The following is a 22,069-nucleotide window of genomic DNA, read 5'->3' as shown; positions in this document are numbered from 1 at the left end:
GTCCATCAAATCTTCTGCTTTGATTAAACACTATAAAAATTTCAATAATTTCTTAAGTTTTACCCTTATATTTTTATCTTAAATTTAGACAAAGGTAAATTTAATGCTTTAAAATTATTTAACAGCATTCATATATGGCATATTTGGCTCCTAAATTTACAAAATTCTGTCTTTTAATCAATCAGTCTGCTTTTCAAAACAAACATCTATACAAAAGTATCTGGCACGATACTCATGAAATATTAACAATTTCTCCATGGTGGGATTTTGAGACTCTTTTTAATTTTCTGCAATACCTATCTTTATTTTTAACAATCTCATAGCATTTTTACAAATGACAATGAAGTCACTGGGATTAAAAAAAGAATTAGAAGGCAAAGATTAATTGAGAGGGAAAAGAAAAGTTAGACATCCCAATTTTTGTACTACCTCAAGATTCATGGCCCTCCATTCCATAGCTCATACAGCAATCAAATGATTTCTCTAAAACAGAAGCATAGCATGTTCATTTTCATCTTATTATCCTGAAAGATTTTTAATAAATTGCCACTAATCCAGGATCACGTCTAATCTCTTAGGTAATTTACACAAAACTCTCTCTAATCCACCCCAGCAGGTCTTTCCAACATCAGCAACTCTCACTTCCCACGTTCACCTTCCCTCCCAATACCTTGAACTATTTGTAGTAAGAGTTCCCCTTGAAGTTCCAAATATGTATCTCTTTTCAAGCTTCAGATGGCGGTACAAATGTGCTTTTGTTGCTTTTGGGAGTAGGCAGAGGGGCAAGAACTCCCAGTCATTCTACAAAATTCAGTTAATATCTCTGTGGAGCCTTCCCTGCCATCACTCTTTTTGCTCCACATCAACAGTCATAAAATTACATGCATCCTTTTTTTCCACCATCCATACCAATGCCATGCCAAGTAATATTAGAGCCTGATGCAAAAGGAAAAATTATTAATACTGATCCCATATTTTTTTAAAATTTGGGTATTTTGTTCCTCATCAATTTTTGCATAAATTTTGATTTTTTTAAATGATTGAAAAATGACCTTTCAAAGTTCATTCCAGCTGGGTGCTTTTATCCTTGTCACTAACTTCTCTATGATTCATGTCCATCTGTGAAAAAGGGTGACTCTACTCTCTGCCGACTTGAATTCAAGATTTGTGAGGTCCAATTTAAAGTACACATTATTCAAATGCTCTGTATATACACAAATGCAAGTCATTTTCAACTGTGGATTAATCATGTAAATATATTATCATCCCTAGTCATGCCTGAAGGAAACCAGAAGTTATTATGTAGCAGTTAGTGGCCAACTTGGAATTGAAAGCTAGAATATAGATCCTGGTACTAAAGAAAACAATTCTGAATTTCATCTTTAAAAGATAGAGACATACATGGGCTTTCCTGGTGGCGCAGTGGTTGAGAGTCCGCCTGGTGATGCAGGGGACACGGGTTCGTGTCCTGGTCTGAGAAGATCCCACATGCCGCGAAGCGGCCGGGCCCGTGAGCCATGGCCGCTGAGCCTGCGCGTCCGGAGCCTGTGCTCCTCAACGGGAGAGGCCACAACAGTGAGAGGCCCGCATACCGCAAAAAAAAAAAAAAAAAGATAGAGACATACAAAGGTATCATTCTCAGCCATTCTTCTTCACAAATTGCCAGGATTTAGGCTCTAATAATGACTCTTGTGACATTTTCTCATAGTGAAAAGTGACTGGTTCTTCACAAAAGTGTTCCATTTAACGCAGCTCTGAGTTATTGAAAAGATAGAAATGGTGCCCAAAATAAAAAATTTAGTTTTGAATTCATTTGATGGAATTGAGTTAAGGAAAGCAAACTATGCGTTTTTATTACTAACGCTGTGTGCAATTGAAATAATTTCTTTTCATACGAATGAGTAAACATACTGGTCAATTTATTCTTCCAATTAAGAATCCCTGGTTAAGTTTTGTCCTTTCTCTTTGTTTGGCCACCTGATTTATTTTAAAATCTTTTTCTAATACAAAGGTAAGGAAAAAACTGTGAATCCACCTGTATCACTGATCTACAAATCTAAAATCATTTATTTTTATCCCTTTAAAAATCTGTAAAAATTTACAGAAGAATTTCTTTTTAAAAAAGGAAGCCAATGAACTATTTCTTAAGAATAGGCTAACAGACAAGCAAGGAGTATATTCCTTACCAAAGAAATAAGGTCATTTTTTTGGAATAAAGACCAATCATAGCTTCCAACCACAATTTCAAACATTGTCCTCAAGGCTAGAAATCTAGTCACATTCATGAAATAATTTATTATCAGCTTTTTTGTATAAGTACTTTTTATTAAATATATACATATATACAAATTTTACTGGGCTTCATATTACTGGCATCAATTTGTAAATGAGGGGTTTGGATTGGATGATTTCTAAAGTATTCTTCAGCCTTAAAATTATTGATGATTCTAAGAAATACCTAGAGACATAGCCAAGAAGGAATGCTCAGATATGACCCACAATTAATATTTGGCGTCTGCACATTTTACAGGTCTCATATACAACCATTCCAAGGCAATGCAACAACTAAAAAACTAATGCCAATTAATTAATATCATTTCTTTTCTAAAAAATAAGAGATCCTGTTTGCAAGGTGGCCATTTCTACCAAAATGTTCCCCGAACACCCAGAACACATTCATTCACCTACCCCAGATCAGGAAGAGAGAAGTACAGAAGAAAACTCTTGGAAGTAACACAGTAAAAAACTAGACCCAGATTTAGTGGCCTAGGACTGCTGCAAGAAATTCAATTAAGTTGTTAAGCCTACCTAATGAAAAAGAAAAATCAGCTCATGAAAATCCTGATAAATTGCATAACAGAGTCAGCAGTATTCTACGCCCTGGCTATAATTTTTTTTCTTTACTCCAGGCCTTTGCTGTTCTTTTAAAATACTCACCTTCATTATGAAACTATACAAAAACTCCCCCCTCCAAAATAAACACAGAACTGCCCAGAAATACAGAACTATGGACACAAAAACTCCCTAGAAGCTTAGCATTTCACCAGTTGATATAGATCTATGTTGGGAAAAGCATCTAAAAAGCCTTGTACTGGATTCCTAATTCTGATGATTCTGTGATTCTGATCAAATTATACTCTGTGATGCTGATCAAATTTGAGACAGGTAATCTCTAAGATCTTACAGTGCCCAGATTTCTACTTTGAGGTACACAGTGCTTTTCACTTAGAGAACAATCTGTACCACATTTTCGTTATACTCTGAAGTCAATTGCTGAAGTTGTGCTAATGTGTACTAATCTCAAAAGTGGCTATATGAAGAATACACTTGTTATCCTCTATCAATATAGGAGAAACAAATATTTTGAATATGTCATCAGACTCTAAATAAATTTCCTCCATTAAAGAATGCAGTGTCTGCTGCTAGTTGATGGTTCATTAGCATGCATTGACTGTTCTACTATTTGAGTAACATTGCAGGTAAAGGTGAATAAGCTTATCTAGAGAGACAGTGTCTAGCATAGTGCCTGGAACGTGGTAGGCTCTGAATAACTCTATGTTGAAAGAATACATAACTGAATGAACTATTATCAAAAGGAATTCATACAATAAGTTAAACTTTGGCTCAAAGCACAAATTTTCAAGTCAACTGTTAAGTCCTGTTTGGCCAACATGCAGGGAACACATTTTCCCTGGTCTCTGTCTTTGTTGCAGCAGAGGTTTCACTCTATTGGTCAGTATTTGTTGTGTTCCATTTTCCTTTTAAAAATGTTTCATTTAACAGGGAAAGTCCTTTTCCTGAAGATACTAAGAGGATCTCCAAAGGTCACCGCATATCATATCCGATAATTCTGATTAAGGGCAGTGCCACTGGGAAATTTAGGGTGGCTGGTTGATATTCATAGTGTGTATTAGAAAATGTCATAGTCTGTTTTCAAATTTCAATGCATAAATATGCACCATGGATCTCTAATAGCCCTATTTTTCTTGTCCCAACTTTCCAGGATGGTCTGTATCCTGTCTAATTTGAATGTTGAATTGATTCTATTTAAATCGTCTTTCTGAAATGAAAGATGGCTCACTTTCCCTTCACTGAGGAATTAATTAACTCTCCCAATGACTGGCTTGAATTTTTTAAATGGAAAACTTACATGGAATTTTTATTTTAGTGAAGAACAACTGTTTATCTTTAAAAACATTTAAAAAGACATTCTGCATGAAGTTCATCATCTTTTAGGAAATTATTATAGCAACAAAATTACATTAGACTTTCTGATTTCTCCATAGTGTCCTTAGATAAGTAAACAACCCAATAGACCATATTAAAAGCCCCAAATGTTACTGGAAAGAGAATGCGGGCATATTTGTCTATTTTACTTGTGCCAGATCCAGACGGTGGTGGAGCCGAGGGAGCAGTAGTGGCTGACAACTTCCCAGAAGCCCCTATGCTATTAACTGTGGTCTTAATTCGCTCCAGTCTTGATCCAAACACATGCTGGGTAGAAGCAGATCCAACTGGAACTTTTCGGGGCACGTACCCAGTTCTACTAGGTGGAGAAGGAGAAGCAGGTGGAATTGCTCTTGCGGCGGATATAGTTTCAGCTGCATTTGCATGGCTGAATGGGTTTGGACTGGAAGCTAAGTAAGACTGTGGTGTGGCTTCAGAAGATCCTTGAACAACCGTGGAAGACTTGCTCGAATGGTTTCCCACCTCAGTTCTGTTGCCAACATCAGATTCAGAGTGAACCAAGGCATTGGCTCTTTTTCTCATGTTCAGATTGGCATTTGAGTTCTGAAAAGGTATATTAAAAATTATATTGGCTATGTAATTTTATGTAGAGTTATACAAACTTTAAATGGGTCAAAGAGTTACAAATTAGCTGTTTTCATAAAATAAACCTTTATTAATATGCTATAGTCACTCAACTTGATGTAAAAGCTTAAAAATACCTAACTAAAAAAGGACATATATATATATGTGAAACTCTGAATCAAACATCTGCTATTTCAAAATATTATCCATTCTTATAAATTATTAGAATTTAAATCTATAGAAAGGTTAGGCTTTTAGGACTATAAGCTAGAGTTATACTTGATTTGACTTTAAGAATTCATGATGATAGCTGTACAACTTCTTTGTTGAGTTTTATTGTAAATAATATTCTCTGATATGCTGTATACATTTCAGTGAGTTTTGTACATGTTTGCTTTATAAACAGGAAGAACTATATCTACTTTGGGCACAGAATAAAAACAATAATAACCATCCCCATGTGTATAACATTCCTTTAAAAATGACAGAAGCTCCAAAAGCTTTAATTTCCAAATCCCTGGGAATTATTTTCATAATCTTACATAGACATTATTATATAAAGTCTAGAAATCCTCATGCATTTTAGTTTTTCACCACAATTAGTAATGCAAATACAAAGGAAAATCACTTTTGGGACTTCCCTGGTGGTCCAGTGGTTAAGACCCCATGCTTCCAATGCAGGGGGCGTGGGTTCAATCCCTGGTCAGGAACTAAGATCCCACATGCCGCGTGGCGCAGCCAAAAAAAAGGAAAATCATTTTTTAAATAAAATGTTGTATCATACATATAAACAGCATCACCATATCATTGCATAAATATCTGAGTTCAAACTATTTACCAATAAAGAGTATTTAAATCAAAATGGAATTCACTATTTTCCATAAAATTATTTTATCTGTAGAACAAGACTGCATTTGAATACAGATGGTCAGTATTAAAATTAATTCTTATATTTTGACAGGCATGACAAATAACCATATAGCCAACCATATAGACTGTCCATACTAATAAAGGAAAGTAATTGCTCAAATGATTCCCCAAATAATCATGTCTGTCTTTAGAAGACACTATGATTTTTTGCAACCATTTTTCCGCCTTAATTGTGTTTATTCTGAGTTATATTAAGGATATACTGTAATTGCTTTTTCTACCCTCTTCCCCCACCATTTTATGAAATAAATGGTGGGTGAGGAGATGGAGAAGTAGAGGAGAGAGAGAGGAAGAACAGCTCACAAGTGGGTGATTAAAAGGAGCCAGTCTGCAAGGAATTTTATGGATAATATTATATACAATTAACTGTAAACTCCCTTGCAGAGAAGTGTTTATTCTACAAGTAGAATCTCTTTTCAATACTACACTTATCAAGCAGGTTGAAAGTGTTCAATCCATATCTTATATACTCGTGAACTATGGCTTCAAGTTCCCTGAGTAGAGAAAGAAGAAAAAGCCTCACAACATGCAGAGCCAAAGCAGGTTCTGAGAGGTTTAGAACGTATTCTTCATGTCAGCCTGAAGTATTCATCTAAACAGTTTGCAGCTGAACTCATGAGAAATTGTAGTCTAAAATACGGCAGCCAATTTAGGTGGAGACAAGTGAAACCAAAATTGACATCCACCTAAAAGTTAAAGGTACCATTATTTACCCTGTACTTTTCCTCTACAAAGCACATTGTAAACACCACCTAATTAATCCTCAGATTTTGAGTCCCTCTTTACAGAAAGGGATAATCAATTAATTAGAATTAATTCTAAAATGTTATACACATGGTGAAAAATATAAAGAAGGATAAGGTATATCCACAACATTTAAAGAGTTTACAATATCACTAGGAAGATAAAATGCACACCCACACACGACACAATCAAAAATATACAAAAAGTAAAACAGAATGATGGGTCAACCGTGGCAAAATGCTAAATATACCAAGAAGAGAAGGGAAGGGAGTAATAAAGGACCAACTGGATAAGCAGGAGAGAAATATATATTTTCAAATATAGTCTGATATTTGCATATTGCCCTCTTCCACCAAAATTTGGGTTGCCCATAATCTTTAGAAACTCATATTTTCCCTCAGACTAAATTCTAAGAAGTGGAGATTTCTACTTCTGGCCAAAATGGAGTAACAGGGACTGAATTTACTCTCCTGCACGAAGTAACAAAAAAACTAAAAACATTTGTAAAACAACTGTTTTTGAAGACATTGGACATTAGACAACATAGGACACAATCATTGAGAGAGAAGAAAAGAACTTGAGTTTGCATGCTGTAGAGCGGGAAAGGAGAATCCAGGAACAATCTGACACACTACCTAAATTGAGGAGATGAAGCTGAGAATGTGAGGAAATCAAGGTGGCTAGAGGTCACAGGAAAAGGTACCAGAGAAGGTGATGCCAAAAAGAAAAGTCCAAAAAATCTGACGAGTCCCCACTGAGAATTTTACTAAGCACAGATCCATTTTTGAGTGTAACTACCCAAGGCAAAAAGAACCACCTGAAAGGATTAGAAGAAACGGTACCTAGCACATACCAAGCCAGGAATAGTGCATTTTCCCACCAGACATAATGGAAAATCTCAACATTCATGTAGCATTTGGTAAAGTCCTCAGAAGGGACCTGCCTCAGTAATATGGAATAATTACCCCCTAAGACTGCTCTAATCCTGCCTACTGAATTTTAAAAGTAAGACCTGAACAGATGAAACTAACTCTAAGTGACTTAACTGCACCCCAGAAGGAAGCACAAGAACACTTATAGGACCCTGTCTTCCTTCCCTCCAGATCAGAATCCTTCTGGAACATCCTGAAATCCCAACTGTGAATGATGTTCTAATACGGCTGATTGAATACAAACATGGTACCAATTTGTCCTCCCTCTCCATATTAATGCCCCTTGTAAAATGAATTTCCCCTTCTCCTCCCATCAAGAAATGGACTCTATTTCCCCACAGACTTCCTATGACTTTCTTTGGCCAACTGGATATGGTGGAAGTGGGGGTGAGTTATTTCTGAGTCTTAGCTTTACGAGTCCTTGCTTGCTTCCACTCTTTCTCAAAACACTGCCACCAACACCACAAGAACAAGCTTGGGCTAGCCTGCTGGAGAGATCCTTTGGAGCAGAGCCAGTCATCCTAGTGAGGCTATCCTACATCGCCCCATAGATAGCTGACCACTAGACACCTGTGTTTGTCCCAGCTCAGAAATGATGAACTGCTGAGCCAAGCCTAATCAAGATCAACAGAACTTCCCAGTTGACTCAGACTTGAAAACAAATGTTTTTTTTGTAGTTGTTTTGTTATGCAGCATTAGTGTGGCACTAGACAACGTATATAGACCAATTAAATCAAGGGCCTAACAGGAGCTATTGCCACACCTCTTGTCAGGGGAAGTTTCTCAGACATTCTAGGATAATTAGAGAGCTAGTCTGCCCAGAATTCATCAAAGACCATTAGGGGACCCTATTGTCTATTCCATGTTATTTTAAAGGACCAAGATATTCTGCCCTTTATAATTCCATTCTTAAAGAATAACCATACTATAAAGCTAGGAGAGATTCTAGCGATCAAATTATTCCAGTTTCTCATTTTACGGTAGAGGAGAATAACAGCAGAAGTGTTATGGTAGATGAAAGTCATAGAGTGAGTGACCTACTGAGTGCTCTGCCATGCTGCACAGCCTTTGGATGCACAAGTGTGGATGAGGCATTAAGGAACTTGATAAACTACACCTATATAGTTGAGTCAGTCAAGTATTTGTAATAGTCAAGTATATGTTAAAAAATTATGCAAGACTTGGAAATCAGAAAGGAGTACAGCGTGTCCCTGCAATGTCAGTATGGAGTATCGTTTAAAAAGTTCACCCAAGGATTATTAAGTCTCTAGGGGAAGATACTTGAGTTTGAGTTTGCTGTTTAATATTGGATTTGACCCCAAACACTGTGAAGTTGCATATTAACTTATAGATTCCTGTTCAGTAGAAAAGAGCCCCAAAGGTTATGGTTTTGATGCCCTGAAGGATATTAACTACTTCTGTATCTAACCTGGTAATCGCATTCTAGTATCTTTTTTTGAAAAAAATTTAATGGCTACTTACAGGCATTTCTCAAAAAAGATTTTGAACCGTTTTACTATTTAATTACTCCTTAATTAATGAGTTAGATAAAACTTTGATACAGGTTCATTCCATATTTGCATGACTCACGTTTTTGATGGTTTGAGAATTATATTCTGACAACATCCACTGCTACACAAGTTACAAGTATCAAAGAAATGTATGCATAGACTTGAAGAATATGTCTGGAGAAAACAGTGATCCCAAGTCAAAGAGAGAGGATCAGTCTAAGGTGGCCAGAAAAAAGAATCCACGAAGCACCAGACTTTATGAAAATGGAGGGAGCAGTATGAAGTGTGCCACTAGGATTAACATCTGAAAACAAAGGTCAAATCTTTTTATTCCCAGTTTTAAAGTATTAGTGAACTTCTAGAGTGTAAAACTATCTTATTAATCATTGCAGGCTAATGCACACAGCAGGCACCTACTTCATTTTTTAATAAATATCACTGAAATGGATATAATACAGAGTCAAGATTCTTTTTTCAAATTAAAGAGAAAGTGTCAGAAACTTTCTATGTGACTTTCAGATTACTATTTCTTTGTTTATGGGCATATTTCTAGAATATTGCAGGTAGTACCTAAATTATATAAGTTATCCTGACTCAATCCCAAGGCTGACTAAGAATGCCTAAGAAGTCTCAACACTCTAAATATCATAACCTATATATGGAAAAGAGAATTAGACTGATTTGAGGCTTAAATCTTTGTTCTCTGCCACGCAGCCCAATGATACTCAAGTTATTTTACACTGATGTCTCAAGGTCTACTATGTAAAAAGTAGTTGTCATTTTCCATGATGACAAACTGTGAAAGGATTGAAAAATCTGCTGAGCTACCTGGCACGGGACTCACTGGGAATAATATTCACACAGCCTTCAAGTTTTGGAACAACCAATGCGACAGTCAGAGTGATGTTATGTTTCACAGAGTGTACAGTGGCTCCATCAGTATTCAGCAGACACACAGTGGTTCCAAACAAGAAAAGCACCTAAGCTTAATTTGAATTTTAAAAGATGATTTAGTTTGAAATCATTTTGTCATTAGTCACGATAGTCAGATGCAAGGGAAACTGGTGGGATAGAGATGCGAGGTGATAGATTCAAACATTAACAACAAATTAAAGCAGCAACAGGCAAACAGGAGCAAATCCAAGTAATTCGTCAATCATGACTGTGATCTGACACGATTTCTACAGAAGTCTTATCAACTGCAAAGAGAAAACTCAACTCAACTAATTACTCTAGCAGCAGCGAGATAAAGTGACTATGACGAGGTTTGCAGAACGCAAGCTACATTCATATTGCTTGCTTGAGAAGCTAATGAAGTTTAATAAAATGTAATTTCACCCTTCTAAATTAAAAACAAACAAGGCTAATAATGAACAGGTTTATCTTCTAGAATATCAATGATTTACATACCCCCAAAAAAAATCCAATAATGCAAAGACATTTATTCAAGGCTGTTCTGACAGGGCTTCAGGGGTTAGCCACACATCTTATTTAATAAGGAAATAAACAACTATGGTAGAGCAGCTGGAACTAAACCCCAAGGTAATGATTTACAGAGGACCACCAGTAGTGTTTTTAAAAGATGCTACCACATAGAAATGAAAAACATCCCCTACAAATAAACATGCTAAATATTTCATCAATTGTTACACACTGAACAACAAAGTGTAGAATTGAAAACGCCGAGTTCTCTACTGTATTTCATTTCCTCCCAATGTTAGCTTTTAATTCAACATTTGGATTTCCATAAGCTACAGAAATATTACTTTCAATATCTGGCACTGGGGTAAGAAATTCATGTCTTCAATTTGGAATTACCAGAGAACAATGTCTTACAGAATGCATTCATTTTGTCTTTACATATTTAGAAGTTGAAAGTTTAAAATAGTAGGGTTTCTTGAAGATATGCGATTCTGTAGTTAGTTTTGCTTCATAGTGATTCCTAGGGCTTCTTTTTATTTGCCAAGGCTTTGTATAAATACATGGCTCTAGGAGAGGAAATTTTTTTGTCGGAGACTTCACCAGTCAGAGCAGAAGTTCTCAGCTTGATCAAGCAGACTTGGACTTGACCAGAATGCTACCTGGAAATGCTCCGGGAGCTATGTTCACCAAACGCTACCAACATAACACTGGAGAGGGTAGAGGGCAAAGCACACTCCACTCACTTTCTCCAAATGCAAACACTGAGCTGGATGAATCTTCTCTCTCTCAAGTAGCATTACAGTCACACCAAGTGTTTATAAGAATAACCTGGGATCAGTCTCAGGGCCTTTTTGGAGGAAGTCTTAATTATTAGTTACGCTATTATCAGTCATCAGGAATCAGAAGTTGGGAAACATTGGCTAAATAGTTAGGATTGTGGACCGTCAAATCAGACAGACTTGGACTCGAATACTGAATTTGCCATTTACTAGCTGTGGGATATCTGACACGTTGGTTGACCTCTTGAAACCTCAAAGTCCTTGTTAAAACAGGAGTAATAACGGTAGCTCCTCAGAAGGAATAAATAAGGTAACTCCTGTAAGGTGCTTAGTACCATAATACGCATCAAAAGAACATTATATAGAAATAACCAGAAGGCAGATAACAAGATCCTTCCTCCAAAATAAAAAAGTATGTCACTCATGAACAAATCATTATAGACAAGATTTTAGAATAGTTTTTCTATCTTTCTATAAAAATAAGGCCACCGTTATGAATAATCAGAAAGGTAGAGGACCACTGAAGCAAAGGACAGTCTGTGGTGAAGTCAGCCATGAAAAGAACGTTGCTGGCTAAAATAAGAATAAACACAAGGAAATATAAAATTCAATTAACAAAATTAAAATACATTTTAGACATTGTAAAGGTAAGGATTAACACTAGAGTAAATACTATAACTGATGGCGTGAGACAAACATAAAAAGCTCATCTAGGAAAAAAGCAAGAGCAACAACAATGGTTAATTTTTACTGAGCGGTTCTTCTGCACCCGGCACCCAGCTCACATGCTTTTAACTACCCAGCTGCCACAACCATATGTCAAAGCTACACGGAGGAAATAACCTACAGCCACAGGTATTTCAATGTCCAGAAGAGATGTGGGTTGTCTAAAAAAGGCATCTCATTGTATTAACGTATCACATCACTGATCTCTTTCCGGAACTTTCCACCTATCAGTGAAGTCTAGAAACTGGCATCAGGGAAACAGCAAAGACCAGAGGAACTGTTGTAATCCAACCTACAGGATGATGTTCACACCTCAAGATGCTATGAAAAGACATACACAGAACACTGTTTCACAATTAGAACTTCAGCAACTCAGTTTGGCTGGCCCACTTTCTAAATGTAATGGAATGTTAAAAAGAATTGTATCTGTGGTTATATTGGTCTGGCATTATTGGTCTGGCACTCTTTTTACTTTATCTCTTAGTTCAATTACAGTAGCCAAAAGGACTTTCTTCCACATTTAAATTGGAAGTAGGAAATGGGACAATGAAGGACACCAGACTGGGGATAGTACAAGGCAACAAATGTCAAAGAAGGTTAAAAAAACATTAAGAGGTTTTCATTATTGCTATGGACTGAATTGTGTCCCCTTTTGAGGGAGAGTACTATACTGGAGATAAGATCTTTAAGGAAGTGTGATTAAATGAGGTCATAAGAACGGAGCCCTGATTAGATAGAACTAGTGTCCTTATAACAGAGGAAGAGACGCCAGAGAGTTTTTTCTCTGTGTCATATGAGGACACAGCAAGAAGGCAGCAGTCTGCAAGCCAGAAAGAGCTCTCACCAGAAACCAAACCTGCCAGAACCCTGATCTTGGATTTTCTAGCCCTTAGAATTATGCGAAAATACATTTCTGTTATTTAAGCCATCCAATCTATGTAATTTGACTACGGCAGCCTGAGGAGACTAAGACAATCATCTAACTTTAATAAATTTAAACTTAAGAAACAATTATCTTAAGATTTTTAAATAGTGAATGTTAACCCTCTCATAGGAAAAAAATAAAACCTAAACAAACTTGCAGCTTTCTCTTCTCAGATATTTTCTTTGTTTCTAGTCTGTTCTCTCTTCTCCAGTATCCTTTTCTGATAACCCCAAATCCTAGGCAGAGTTAAGATACTAGACACGTAGAGAAACTGAGATGCTTTTGACAGGAATTAAGCATTGATTTCTCTGTAATATTTTTACTTGTCCTTGGTAAATGAAAACACTTCCATATATCCACCAGAGGGCATCTACATCATCTTTCTAAACTGTCCAAGTTGCCTGCATATAAGTTCTCCCAGGATACCTCTTGAGTTCCTTTCAGCTTTTCTTCACCCAAATCAGAGGACTTCAGTTAACTGGGATTTTCATTTAACCTTCTAATTTGGACTTAGCTCCAGATCCTTCTTTAACTACCCAATATTTTTTCCCTAAATATTTTTGCCTCCCTTGCAGATTATGACTTTTATGTCACAGTGTGTGTACATGTGTTGTGGATTTCAGAGCATGCGTTTGTTTAAATATTGGAAAAATGTCATTAACAACAATTTATAACTTCTGTTCACATTTTATATTAAGAATATTTTTTAAATCCTTAAAAGTAGGGGTACTGTAAGTAGATATCTGATAAAATATTGCAAAAGAAATCTTACTACGTTTCTGAATTCCTAACTTGGGTGTCCAAATAAATTCATTTTTTAAAGCAATCATCCTATGGAAATGATTTGTTTCAGCCTTAAAATATTCAGAAAATTATAGTTGAACTTAGAAAACATTTGGACAATGTTTTTTTTCTTAATATAGACTTGATATGACTTGATCATAATGAAGCTGTGCTATAATAAATAGCCAACCAGAAAAATTCAGATCCCTGCCAACCCTATAGGAGGCTGGCGTAGCAAGGAGTCTGAGTCATAATTTTATCTGCATCAGCAAAGGCAACAGGGGCAATGTCTAAAAAGGAATAATTTATCAAGGCCAGATCTTCGTTATACTTCTGCTTGGGGGGAAAATTCCAAAGCTCAAGAATTATCATCCAAGTCATTTTGTAAAATCATAGCTGTGCTGTGTAAGGAAGTCTCTGATGAACTACGCATCTTACTTAAAGGGGGCTGAATGTCTTTGAAATATTAGATAATGTTTACCTACTGGATCTAAACATTCATGATAGCTTTAATAGATTTATTTTTAGGAAAAAAGGCTCAAGTCCCATGCTTCATCTCTTGCTGGAAGTGAGCAATAGAAGATCCACGTTTAAGCTCAAAAGCAATGAAGGACTTATGAAAGGTAATGATTTACCCAATTCATTCATTCATTCAACAATATGTATTGAGTGTCCAATTTTTCAAATTACTTTGTTGAAACTGGGAATTACAGAGGTGAAAAAGTATAGGCCTTGCAATTTCTTCCAGGAATTATTAAAAAGTTATAACAAGCGATAAATGCTATCAAGGAAACTTTTTTTAAATTAGGGAGTACATGGCATAGCCTGATTGCTGGGAGAGCCTCTTTGTGAAAGTGACACATAAGCTGAAATTCAGGGATAAGTAAGGGGGAAGAGGGACTGTGGGGAAAGGGAACAAAGTGCCTGGTGGTAGGGGAACAATTTTCAAAGATTTCCCTCAGTGGTACAAGGATAAAGAAGACCAATAACTTTCCTTGTCAATTAAAATTTGAGATACCTTGAGGATGTTCTAAAATCTTCCTTTTCTTTTACGTTTTTTTGAAATAGACTGTTAAGGCAATGCTTCCCATGCAGGGGCTACTCTAAATAATTAACATCTGATATTAGCACTTGCCAGACAGAAATCTTGAATCTTTATCGATATCTCTACAATGCATTGAGCACTCACTATGGACCGAGCACTACACTACATGGTTTTCACAAATAACCTCACACATCATCTACAACCACCCAGGAAATAGTATTAATATTCTCATTTTTCCAATGAGGACACTGAAGCCTAAGAAAGTTGGGTACTTCTCCTAAGATCAGACAGTTAAAATGGGTTCGAGTCATGATTTGCATCCCAAACTAACAATTTTAGCCACTCAGGAAGCTCCTTACAACAGCAAATATGTTAATTTGCTATGTTAAAAAGCTACACTAATGGGATTCAAAGAAAGCAAAAAAGAATTTACCTGAAAAATGTCCACACAACCCAAACCAGATTAAGTGACATTTATGAACAGCTTGGTTTTTCAGATTTGGATTTTAGTTACATTTACTTAGTTTCTATTATAAGGTAAATACTGTACTACTGTTTGATCCATGTTATCCCATGAAAAATCTTCCTCTGATTAATCCCGCCTTTCCAGTATCTGTAAAAATTGTAGAGTTTTTATGAACTGTTCTTGCGCCTGTTTTTCTTGATATTCGTTCAATTTCTTTGGTGCTTAGTTATCATAATGTGCTTATGGATAGGACTTTGTATCCCATATAACGTCTACATTCAGGCCTAAATAAATATTTATAAATAGGTCCACATTTAGATGATTTATTTTACAGAAAATTTTATCTTAACCACAAATGGAACCTAGCTGTGCAAAGTTTCTTTTTTAATTGGAGAAAACTTCTCTTCAGGTTGTTTGAAAAATGAACCAGCATCACCACTCAAAATATGCATCTTGGGCTTCCCTGGCACATTGGTTGAGAGTCCGCCTGCCGATGCAGGGGACACGGGTCCGTGCCCCAAGTCCGGGAAGATCCCACATGCCGCGGAGCGGCTGGGCCCGTGAGCCATGGCCACTGAGCCCGCGCGTCCGGAGCCTGTGCTCCGCAACGGGAGAGGCCAAAACAGTGAGATGCCCGCGTACCGCAAAAAAAAAAAAAAAAAATTCATCTTCTATACGATAAACACATTTTTATGAAGTTTTTCTACAAGAGGGAAGCTGTGCCCCAACTTCCTTCCGCAGACTTCCCCTTAATTTTGAATATAGAATTTTCAAAAGATGTTTACAAAATTACTACTCAAATATATGGAAAAACTAAAACACTCCCCCACCATGCATAGGAAACTGCAATTTCAACTTTAATTGTAACCCAGGGAAGATATCAACATAAGCACTAGCTCTAGTTTCTGACTTGAAAATGATTCTTCAAACATGTAAGTATCTACAAATAATTGAAGTTAATGAAGTTCAGCAACGCATGCGCCCAATTATGTATAAAGTTAATGTGTGTACACATGTGTATGTAGCAGAAAAGTACTCATTAATCACCTATTGTGCATGCTCTTATATTTTAAAAATCAATCCCGTTCCCTAGTCTTTACAAGTGGAAGCACAGTCAATTGGTCATAAAGCATATGTTGAATTATCCTGTTAACACAATTCATTACACTCCATCCGTAGTAAAACAACATATTAAGTCAGCAGAAGAAATTGATATTCTACCACACCAGTTGTCAAACAGACAACCCCCTAAACAGCTGAAGCCATTTTGATTTTCTCCAGGAAATCATTTGACTTGTCCTGAGGAGTAAGTGTCATGCTGTCAGCTGTAGTTTCCAACGAGGCATTAGCAAAACCATTCGACATTTAATAAGGCTCTCATGCTGAAACAGCTGTTCCTCCAAAGTGAAAATTTTAAAACTCTCTCTGAGCCTGGATAATTTTACTTGAGCTAGAAAATAAGGTATTAGACTCTTTTGCATGTTCTACCACTTTATGACAAGAAAGGAAATTTTGCACTTCAGTAAAGGCAGATTGCAAATTTAGCAGGAATTAAACCAGTAGCTGAGTTGCAATTTATGGCAAATGGCTCATCAGCACATTAATGTATATCACCAATGTAACCACTTCAGCCAAGCAGGCCAGAAACTAAGACACAAGTATCTGGTAGGCAGGAAGAGAAATGTGCCCTCTGTAGACACCAATAAAATGAATCCTAAAACCAAAAGCTACCAAATATCTATCTTCATTTTCATCCTTATTGGCAGTATACTGATAGTTAAAAACCAATGTCAGAACCATAGGTTCTAAATTCAGGTAGATTCAAGCCTTGGCCTCTGCTAAATCCTAGCTGTGTGGTCTTGGGGAAGTTATTTAGCCTCTCTGTGCTACGTATTTCTCCTGGGTAAAATGAGGATAATAATGATAACTACTGAGTTATTGATGAATTACTATTCATAAAGTGCTTAACACCCTACCTGAAGCACAGTAAGTGATCGATACTTGTTCAATATTATTTTGATATTGTTATCCATAGTCTAAGACAAAAATGTAGATAGTCACTGTGAAATAAAATATAATAGAAGTTTCCATTATTTCTATACTCAGCTATTCATTGTATTTTTTCAACAGAACTAAGTGTTAAATTAATACTGTATCTATCCACCTCAGAAAATGCTGGGAATGTGTGGGAACCTTACATTTTGTGCTCTCTTCAAAATTCATCTTACTTTCTATTCCTAGGTGAAAATAATTAGCTCCACTCCTTGCAGCAATGCTAAGAACTAGCTAAAACCCAACTTGCCCAAATCTGCCAACTGTAGGAAGAGATAATTGAGGATTCCCATTTAAGAGGTTTCCTTCTAGGCTGGTAGATATTTGAAGAGAGCATAAAATCAATAATCCTGTGGATATTGTTCTACTTAATCATATTAGCAATTTAAAAAATATTTGCACTTTCTCAACATATAACATACCAAAACTTTTCTCATATTACAAAGAAGGAAATGAAAATATCAAGTCCCACAACTCCTTAACCTTTGACCCCTTCCAGCTACCACTCTTTCTATCACTGCCAGTTTAGGGAAAAATTGTCTACACTTAATGTTTCCACTTCTTCACCTGTCGTTTACTTTTCAACCCATTGTTATTTTATTTCCCTTCCCATCTTTCCCTTGGAACTCTTTGTGGATTAATCCAGTAGACACTTTTTAAAATCTGCGTCTTATATACTGTCCTGGCAGCATCTAACACTGCTTATCACTTCTTCCTTCTTTAAATTGGTCCTATAAATTCCATAATCTAGGTATGTTCCCCTTACCCTTCTCAGTCTCCAGTATGGAATGCTCTTCCTCTACCCAATCCTAAATTGTCACCTTTCCACAGGGTTCAACTCTCAGACATCTCAGTTTTTTCAGTCTTCAGGTAAATAAATAAACCTGTCCAGTGGCTTAGATTACCATCTTTATATCAATATCATAAAATCAATGTCTGCTTCCCAAATTTTTCTCCAACCTGAAGACCCATCTCTCCAGCAGGACATGTACTAGGGGCATAACAAACTTTTAATTCATTCATTCATTCATTCATTCGATTAGTCAACAAATATTTATTGAGTGCCTATTTGTATGTCAGGCACTGTTCTTGGCTCTGGTGATACAAAAGTAGGGGAAGGCTTCCCTGGTGGCGCAGTGCTTAAGAATCCACCTGCCATTGGAGGGGACACGGGTTTGATCCCTGGTCCGGGATGATCCCACATGCTGCAGAGCAACTAAGCCCGTGAGCCACCACCACTTAACCCCATGCGCCTAGAGCCCATGCTCCGCAACAAGAGAAGCCACCGCAATGAGAAGCCTGCACACCGCAAGGCAGAGTAGCCCCCGCTCGCCACAGCTAGAGAAAGCCCGCGTGCAGCAACAAAGACCCAACGCAGCCAAAAATAAATAAATAAATAGATTAATTTTAAAAAAAGGTGGAGGGAAAGCCCCAAATTCTTAACCTTAAGGAACCCTTTTGACCAAAGTCAAATCTACGTACAAATTTATTCATATCCAATGAACCCAGTACATTTATCCAAACAAACATGCTAGATCTTAGAGGCTAGCACATGCTCCAGTTAGCTTTGCAAGCCACAAAACTTCAATGATTCTTGCCTCCTTCTGCCTTATTCTTTTCCATCCAGCTTCCTCAGTATTTTTCCAATCTTCCTATTTTTCTTCAAAGCCATGGAAAGGCATTCAACATAATCTCACTTAGCTACTCAGAGGCTATTAAAGTTCTCAGACCTCATATCCTTATGAACATTCCCTCTCTCTACTCTCTCTTCTATTATGTGTAAAATAATATTTATACAATGTAACATCAGTAATGCCACTTCCTTGTTTAAAGTCTTTCAGCTGGCATGCTATTGTTTTTCTAAACATACACACACCTACATGACGTAACATTCTACATGACTTGGATCCTGCCTTCCAGTCCAGCTACATCTCCCCTTTACTCCTGAACCCTCCTCTTAACCACTCTGGGTACCCTAGTGTAGCATATGCTATGAGTGCCTGGTCTGTATTCATTTGGTCTACCCAGACAGACATCACTCCAGACAGGCTGTGTCTTACCAGCTTTTTCTCCCCTAAGGGGAGCTCTGTCTACAGGAGCTTGACTGGAATGGGAGAGAGGGTTTGACCAGAAGTAGAAGAAAGTTAACATCTCCTGAATAAACATAATCAACAAGAGATAAGAGTTGATAAATAAGTACCTCAACTTCTCTGCCACCCAACGGGACGATTCTGAGGTGGGTTCCACACGTATTCTGAGAGAGCCTCTGGCGTGATGAGCACACAGTGGTAAATCTGCTCATTAGTAACACTTTATTGGATTGTCTTCCTTGCCGTCTCACCCTCCTCACAGTGATCTTGGGATCAGTTCAAATATAAATTGCTTGCACACAAATCCTTGCAACGAAGTCTGCTTTGGGGGAAACCCAATTAAAACACCTGGGTTCTAGCCAGGATGTCTTCATTTAGCTCTACAAGGATGAGCTGTATTGTCTCGCTTCAGGGTCTTGTCACATCCTCTTCTCACTCACTCCCTTTCCTCTATCACCTTTGCCTCCCTTTTGCGTTTTCTGAGATAGTACTTAGCCATCGCTTCCTCTGAGAAGTTTAACCTGACAGCCCCTCCACCCTCATCAGAATCTCCCACCACAGAGACGCTAATCTGGACTGTGACATCTTCACACAGTATCCTATGCTTCTTCCTAGCCTAGCATCCAGCACGCTGCGTGAGTGCCCCTCCCAACTGTGAGTTTCTTTAGGGCTGCAACACTGCCTTACCAGTTTCCTCTCCCCACTGACCAGCACAGTACCACAAACTAAGAAGCATACAATCAAAATAAGTCCAATGACTAAATAATATTTAAATAAGTGATGAGTAAACTGTATTGAAATAAATCAACAACAAAATCATTCACTCCTATACACTCAAAACAGCAAAAATGAGTCTCACACAATGTGTCCCTAGAGATAAGTAGTTGGCAAAGCTATATAGCTAAAAGCAGCCCATTTAAATCCACTTGAAAACCAGATGACAGTCATTTATTCTATCCAGATTATACTTCCTGGGCCACTACAGTAGTTAATGGACTGTTTAATGAGTCAATCCTGGAATATTAACTGATAACCAGAATTAAATGTCTTTCCTCTCCCATTTCATGCATTTGCCTGTTTAAAAGTATGGCTGAGTGATCGTTACGGAGCAAAAGAGAGTCACCTCCCGGATCTAGCCCCACCTTTTTCGTGCCCTCTGCTGCCACACAGGAAATGCATGAGGCCCATGGGCACCAACCTGCCTCTCTGGGAGCAAAGTGATGAGGTTGTAAGCCACTCTTCCTTCAAACTGCTTGAAACACGGAGCCAGTGGCTGAAATAGCTTGTTTAACAAGGGCTGGATTTTTCCTCTCAATCACAGTTCTAAAGCTATCAGTTATTGAAAAGCTGATTTTCAAAGCACACACTAGAACAGCTTTTCTGTACAGCTGCAATGCTATTTAAATCTTCCATGAATATATCCACAAACCCAAGAAAATTCTAAGCTAAAATATTGCTCTTAGAGAGGACATAGTAAAATAAGACCCTAGGGAGGAAAAATCCAGGAAATGAAATCTGATCGTTAATTTTAATACTGAAATGATAAAATCAGCCATATGGCTTCGACTCCTCAGAGCTAGAACACCTGAAATCACTATTTAGAATAGTCAGTCTAGAAGGCTTTTTTGTGAGGCTCTTTGGTGGACATTAACTGTCTATTTCACAGTCATTCTTTTGCAGGTCTCAGAAACGTGGATAAATGCCTCAGCTTCTGCTGTGATGAGGTTGGGAGTGGATGTAGAATAAGCAAGAAAGGCCATGCATTGGAGACACTAAACAGATTAATGAAAGGCAAGATCATCCTTGGAAAGAACTGACTCTTGAATCCAGGCTTCTATTCCACAGTGAATCTCAAGTCCTTATCTCCAGCACTACTGTGGAAGAATTCCCAGGAGCCCATTGGTAACACTGGCAACACCGAGGTCATGCTTTAATCTCACCTCACCAGCTGTTTCATTCTCCTACTGTGATCAAGCGGTCTCACTGCAACCATGTGGGCTGCCTTTGCAGCATCCGATAATGTCGATACTTCTTTGAATTTCATCAAGGTGGAAACTTTTAGACTCTAGCCAGCTATATTGCAGTCTGAATTTCCTTCATTTAAGACATTCATTTTCATCAAATTACCTACCAAATGAAATTATATTGAGCATGAGTCGTTATCATAAATGTTTTGGAGCCATTCACTTGGAAGCTGGCGATGAAAACAAGCTGACTGTACCTAGGAAAATTCACCAAAATCACTGACCAAAGAAAAGCCATGATGAGAACTGTTCTGTGCCCCATCAAATATCACGCAGCCATGTGGTTCATTTCTGCTATCCCTTGGCTCCAATATAATAGGCTCTCCAGGCCGGGGCTAAATGAATGTTTTCTAAATTATTGATTCACTTCAAATAAAGAACTACCACAATATCCCACGGATGTGACAAGATGATGATAAGACATAAGGCAAAGGGTCTATGTAGCCTCAATAACCCAGCACAATGCCTGGCACAAATTAGACACTAGACAAATATTTGTTGAATGAGTAAACAAATGAACGTGCGTAAGCTGACGTCCTAATGTTTCTGAAAGACCTACTACACCCCAGGGCATTGAAAGTTCCACACAAAATGTCTGGAGTCATCATTTGACCACAAAGCATGAATAAAAAGCTCAGCAGGGCCAAAGCAAATCTGGATCTCATCCATATTCTAAAGCACTGTGGAATTAATAAATGAAAATTTAATGCCATTTTGAGTTCTGGTTCTGTTGTGAAAGGCTGCTGGCCCCTCGGTTTTAAAATACTTTCTCAGCATACTAAAATCAGAACTCTTTTTCTCATGTTGTTCTTTCCTTTGTTTCCATAG

The 22,069-nt window shown here is 37.4% G+C and overlaps 1 protein-coding gene across 1 annotated transcript in view; it reads right to left on the bottom strand.

Moving 5' to 3' along the window:
* Window positions 1-2,304: 2,304 nt before the first annotated feature.
* GABRA4 (gamma-aminobutyric acid type A receptor subunit alpha4) overlaps window positions 2,305-22,069 on the bottom strand; it is a 66,675-nt gene continuing 46,910 nt past the window's right edge. Inside the window, exon 9 of the mRNA XM_004268299.1 lies at window positions 2,305-4,791. Within this exon, the coding sequence (XP_004268347.1) occupies window positions 4,258-4,791 (534 nt within the window). The 3' untranslated portion in view covers window positions 2,305-4,257. The remainder of the gene's footprint in view (window positions 4,792-22,069) is intronic.

This window comes from Orcinus orca, chromosome 4 (assembly GCF_937001465.1).
Source record: "Orcinus orca chromosome 4, mOrcOrc1.1, whole genome shotgun sequence".
Taxonomy (NCBI): Eukaryota; Metazoa; Chordata; class Mammalia; order Artiodactyla; family Delphinidae; genus Orcinus; species Orcinus orca.
This window is presented reverse-complemented; position numbering and strand designations above follow the sequence as displayed.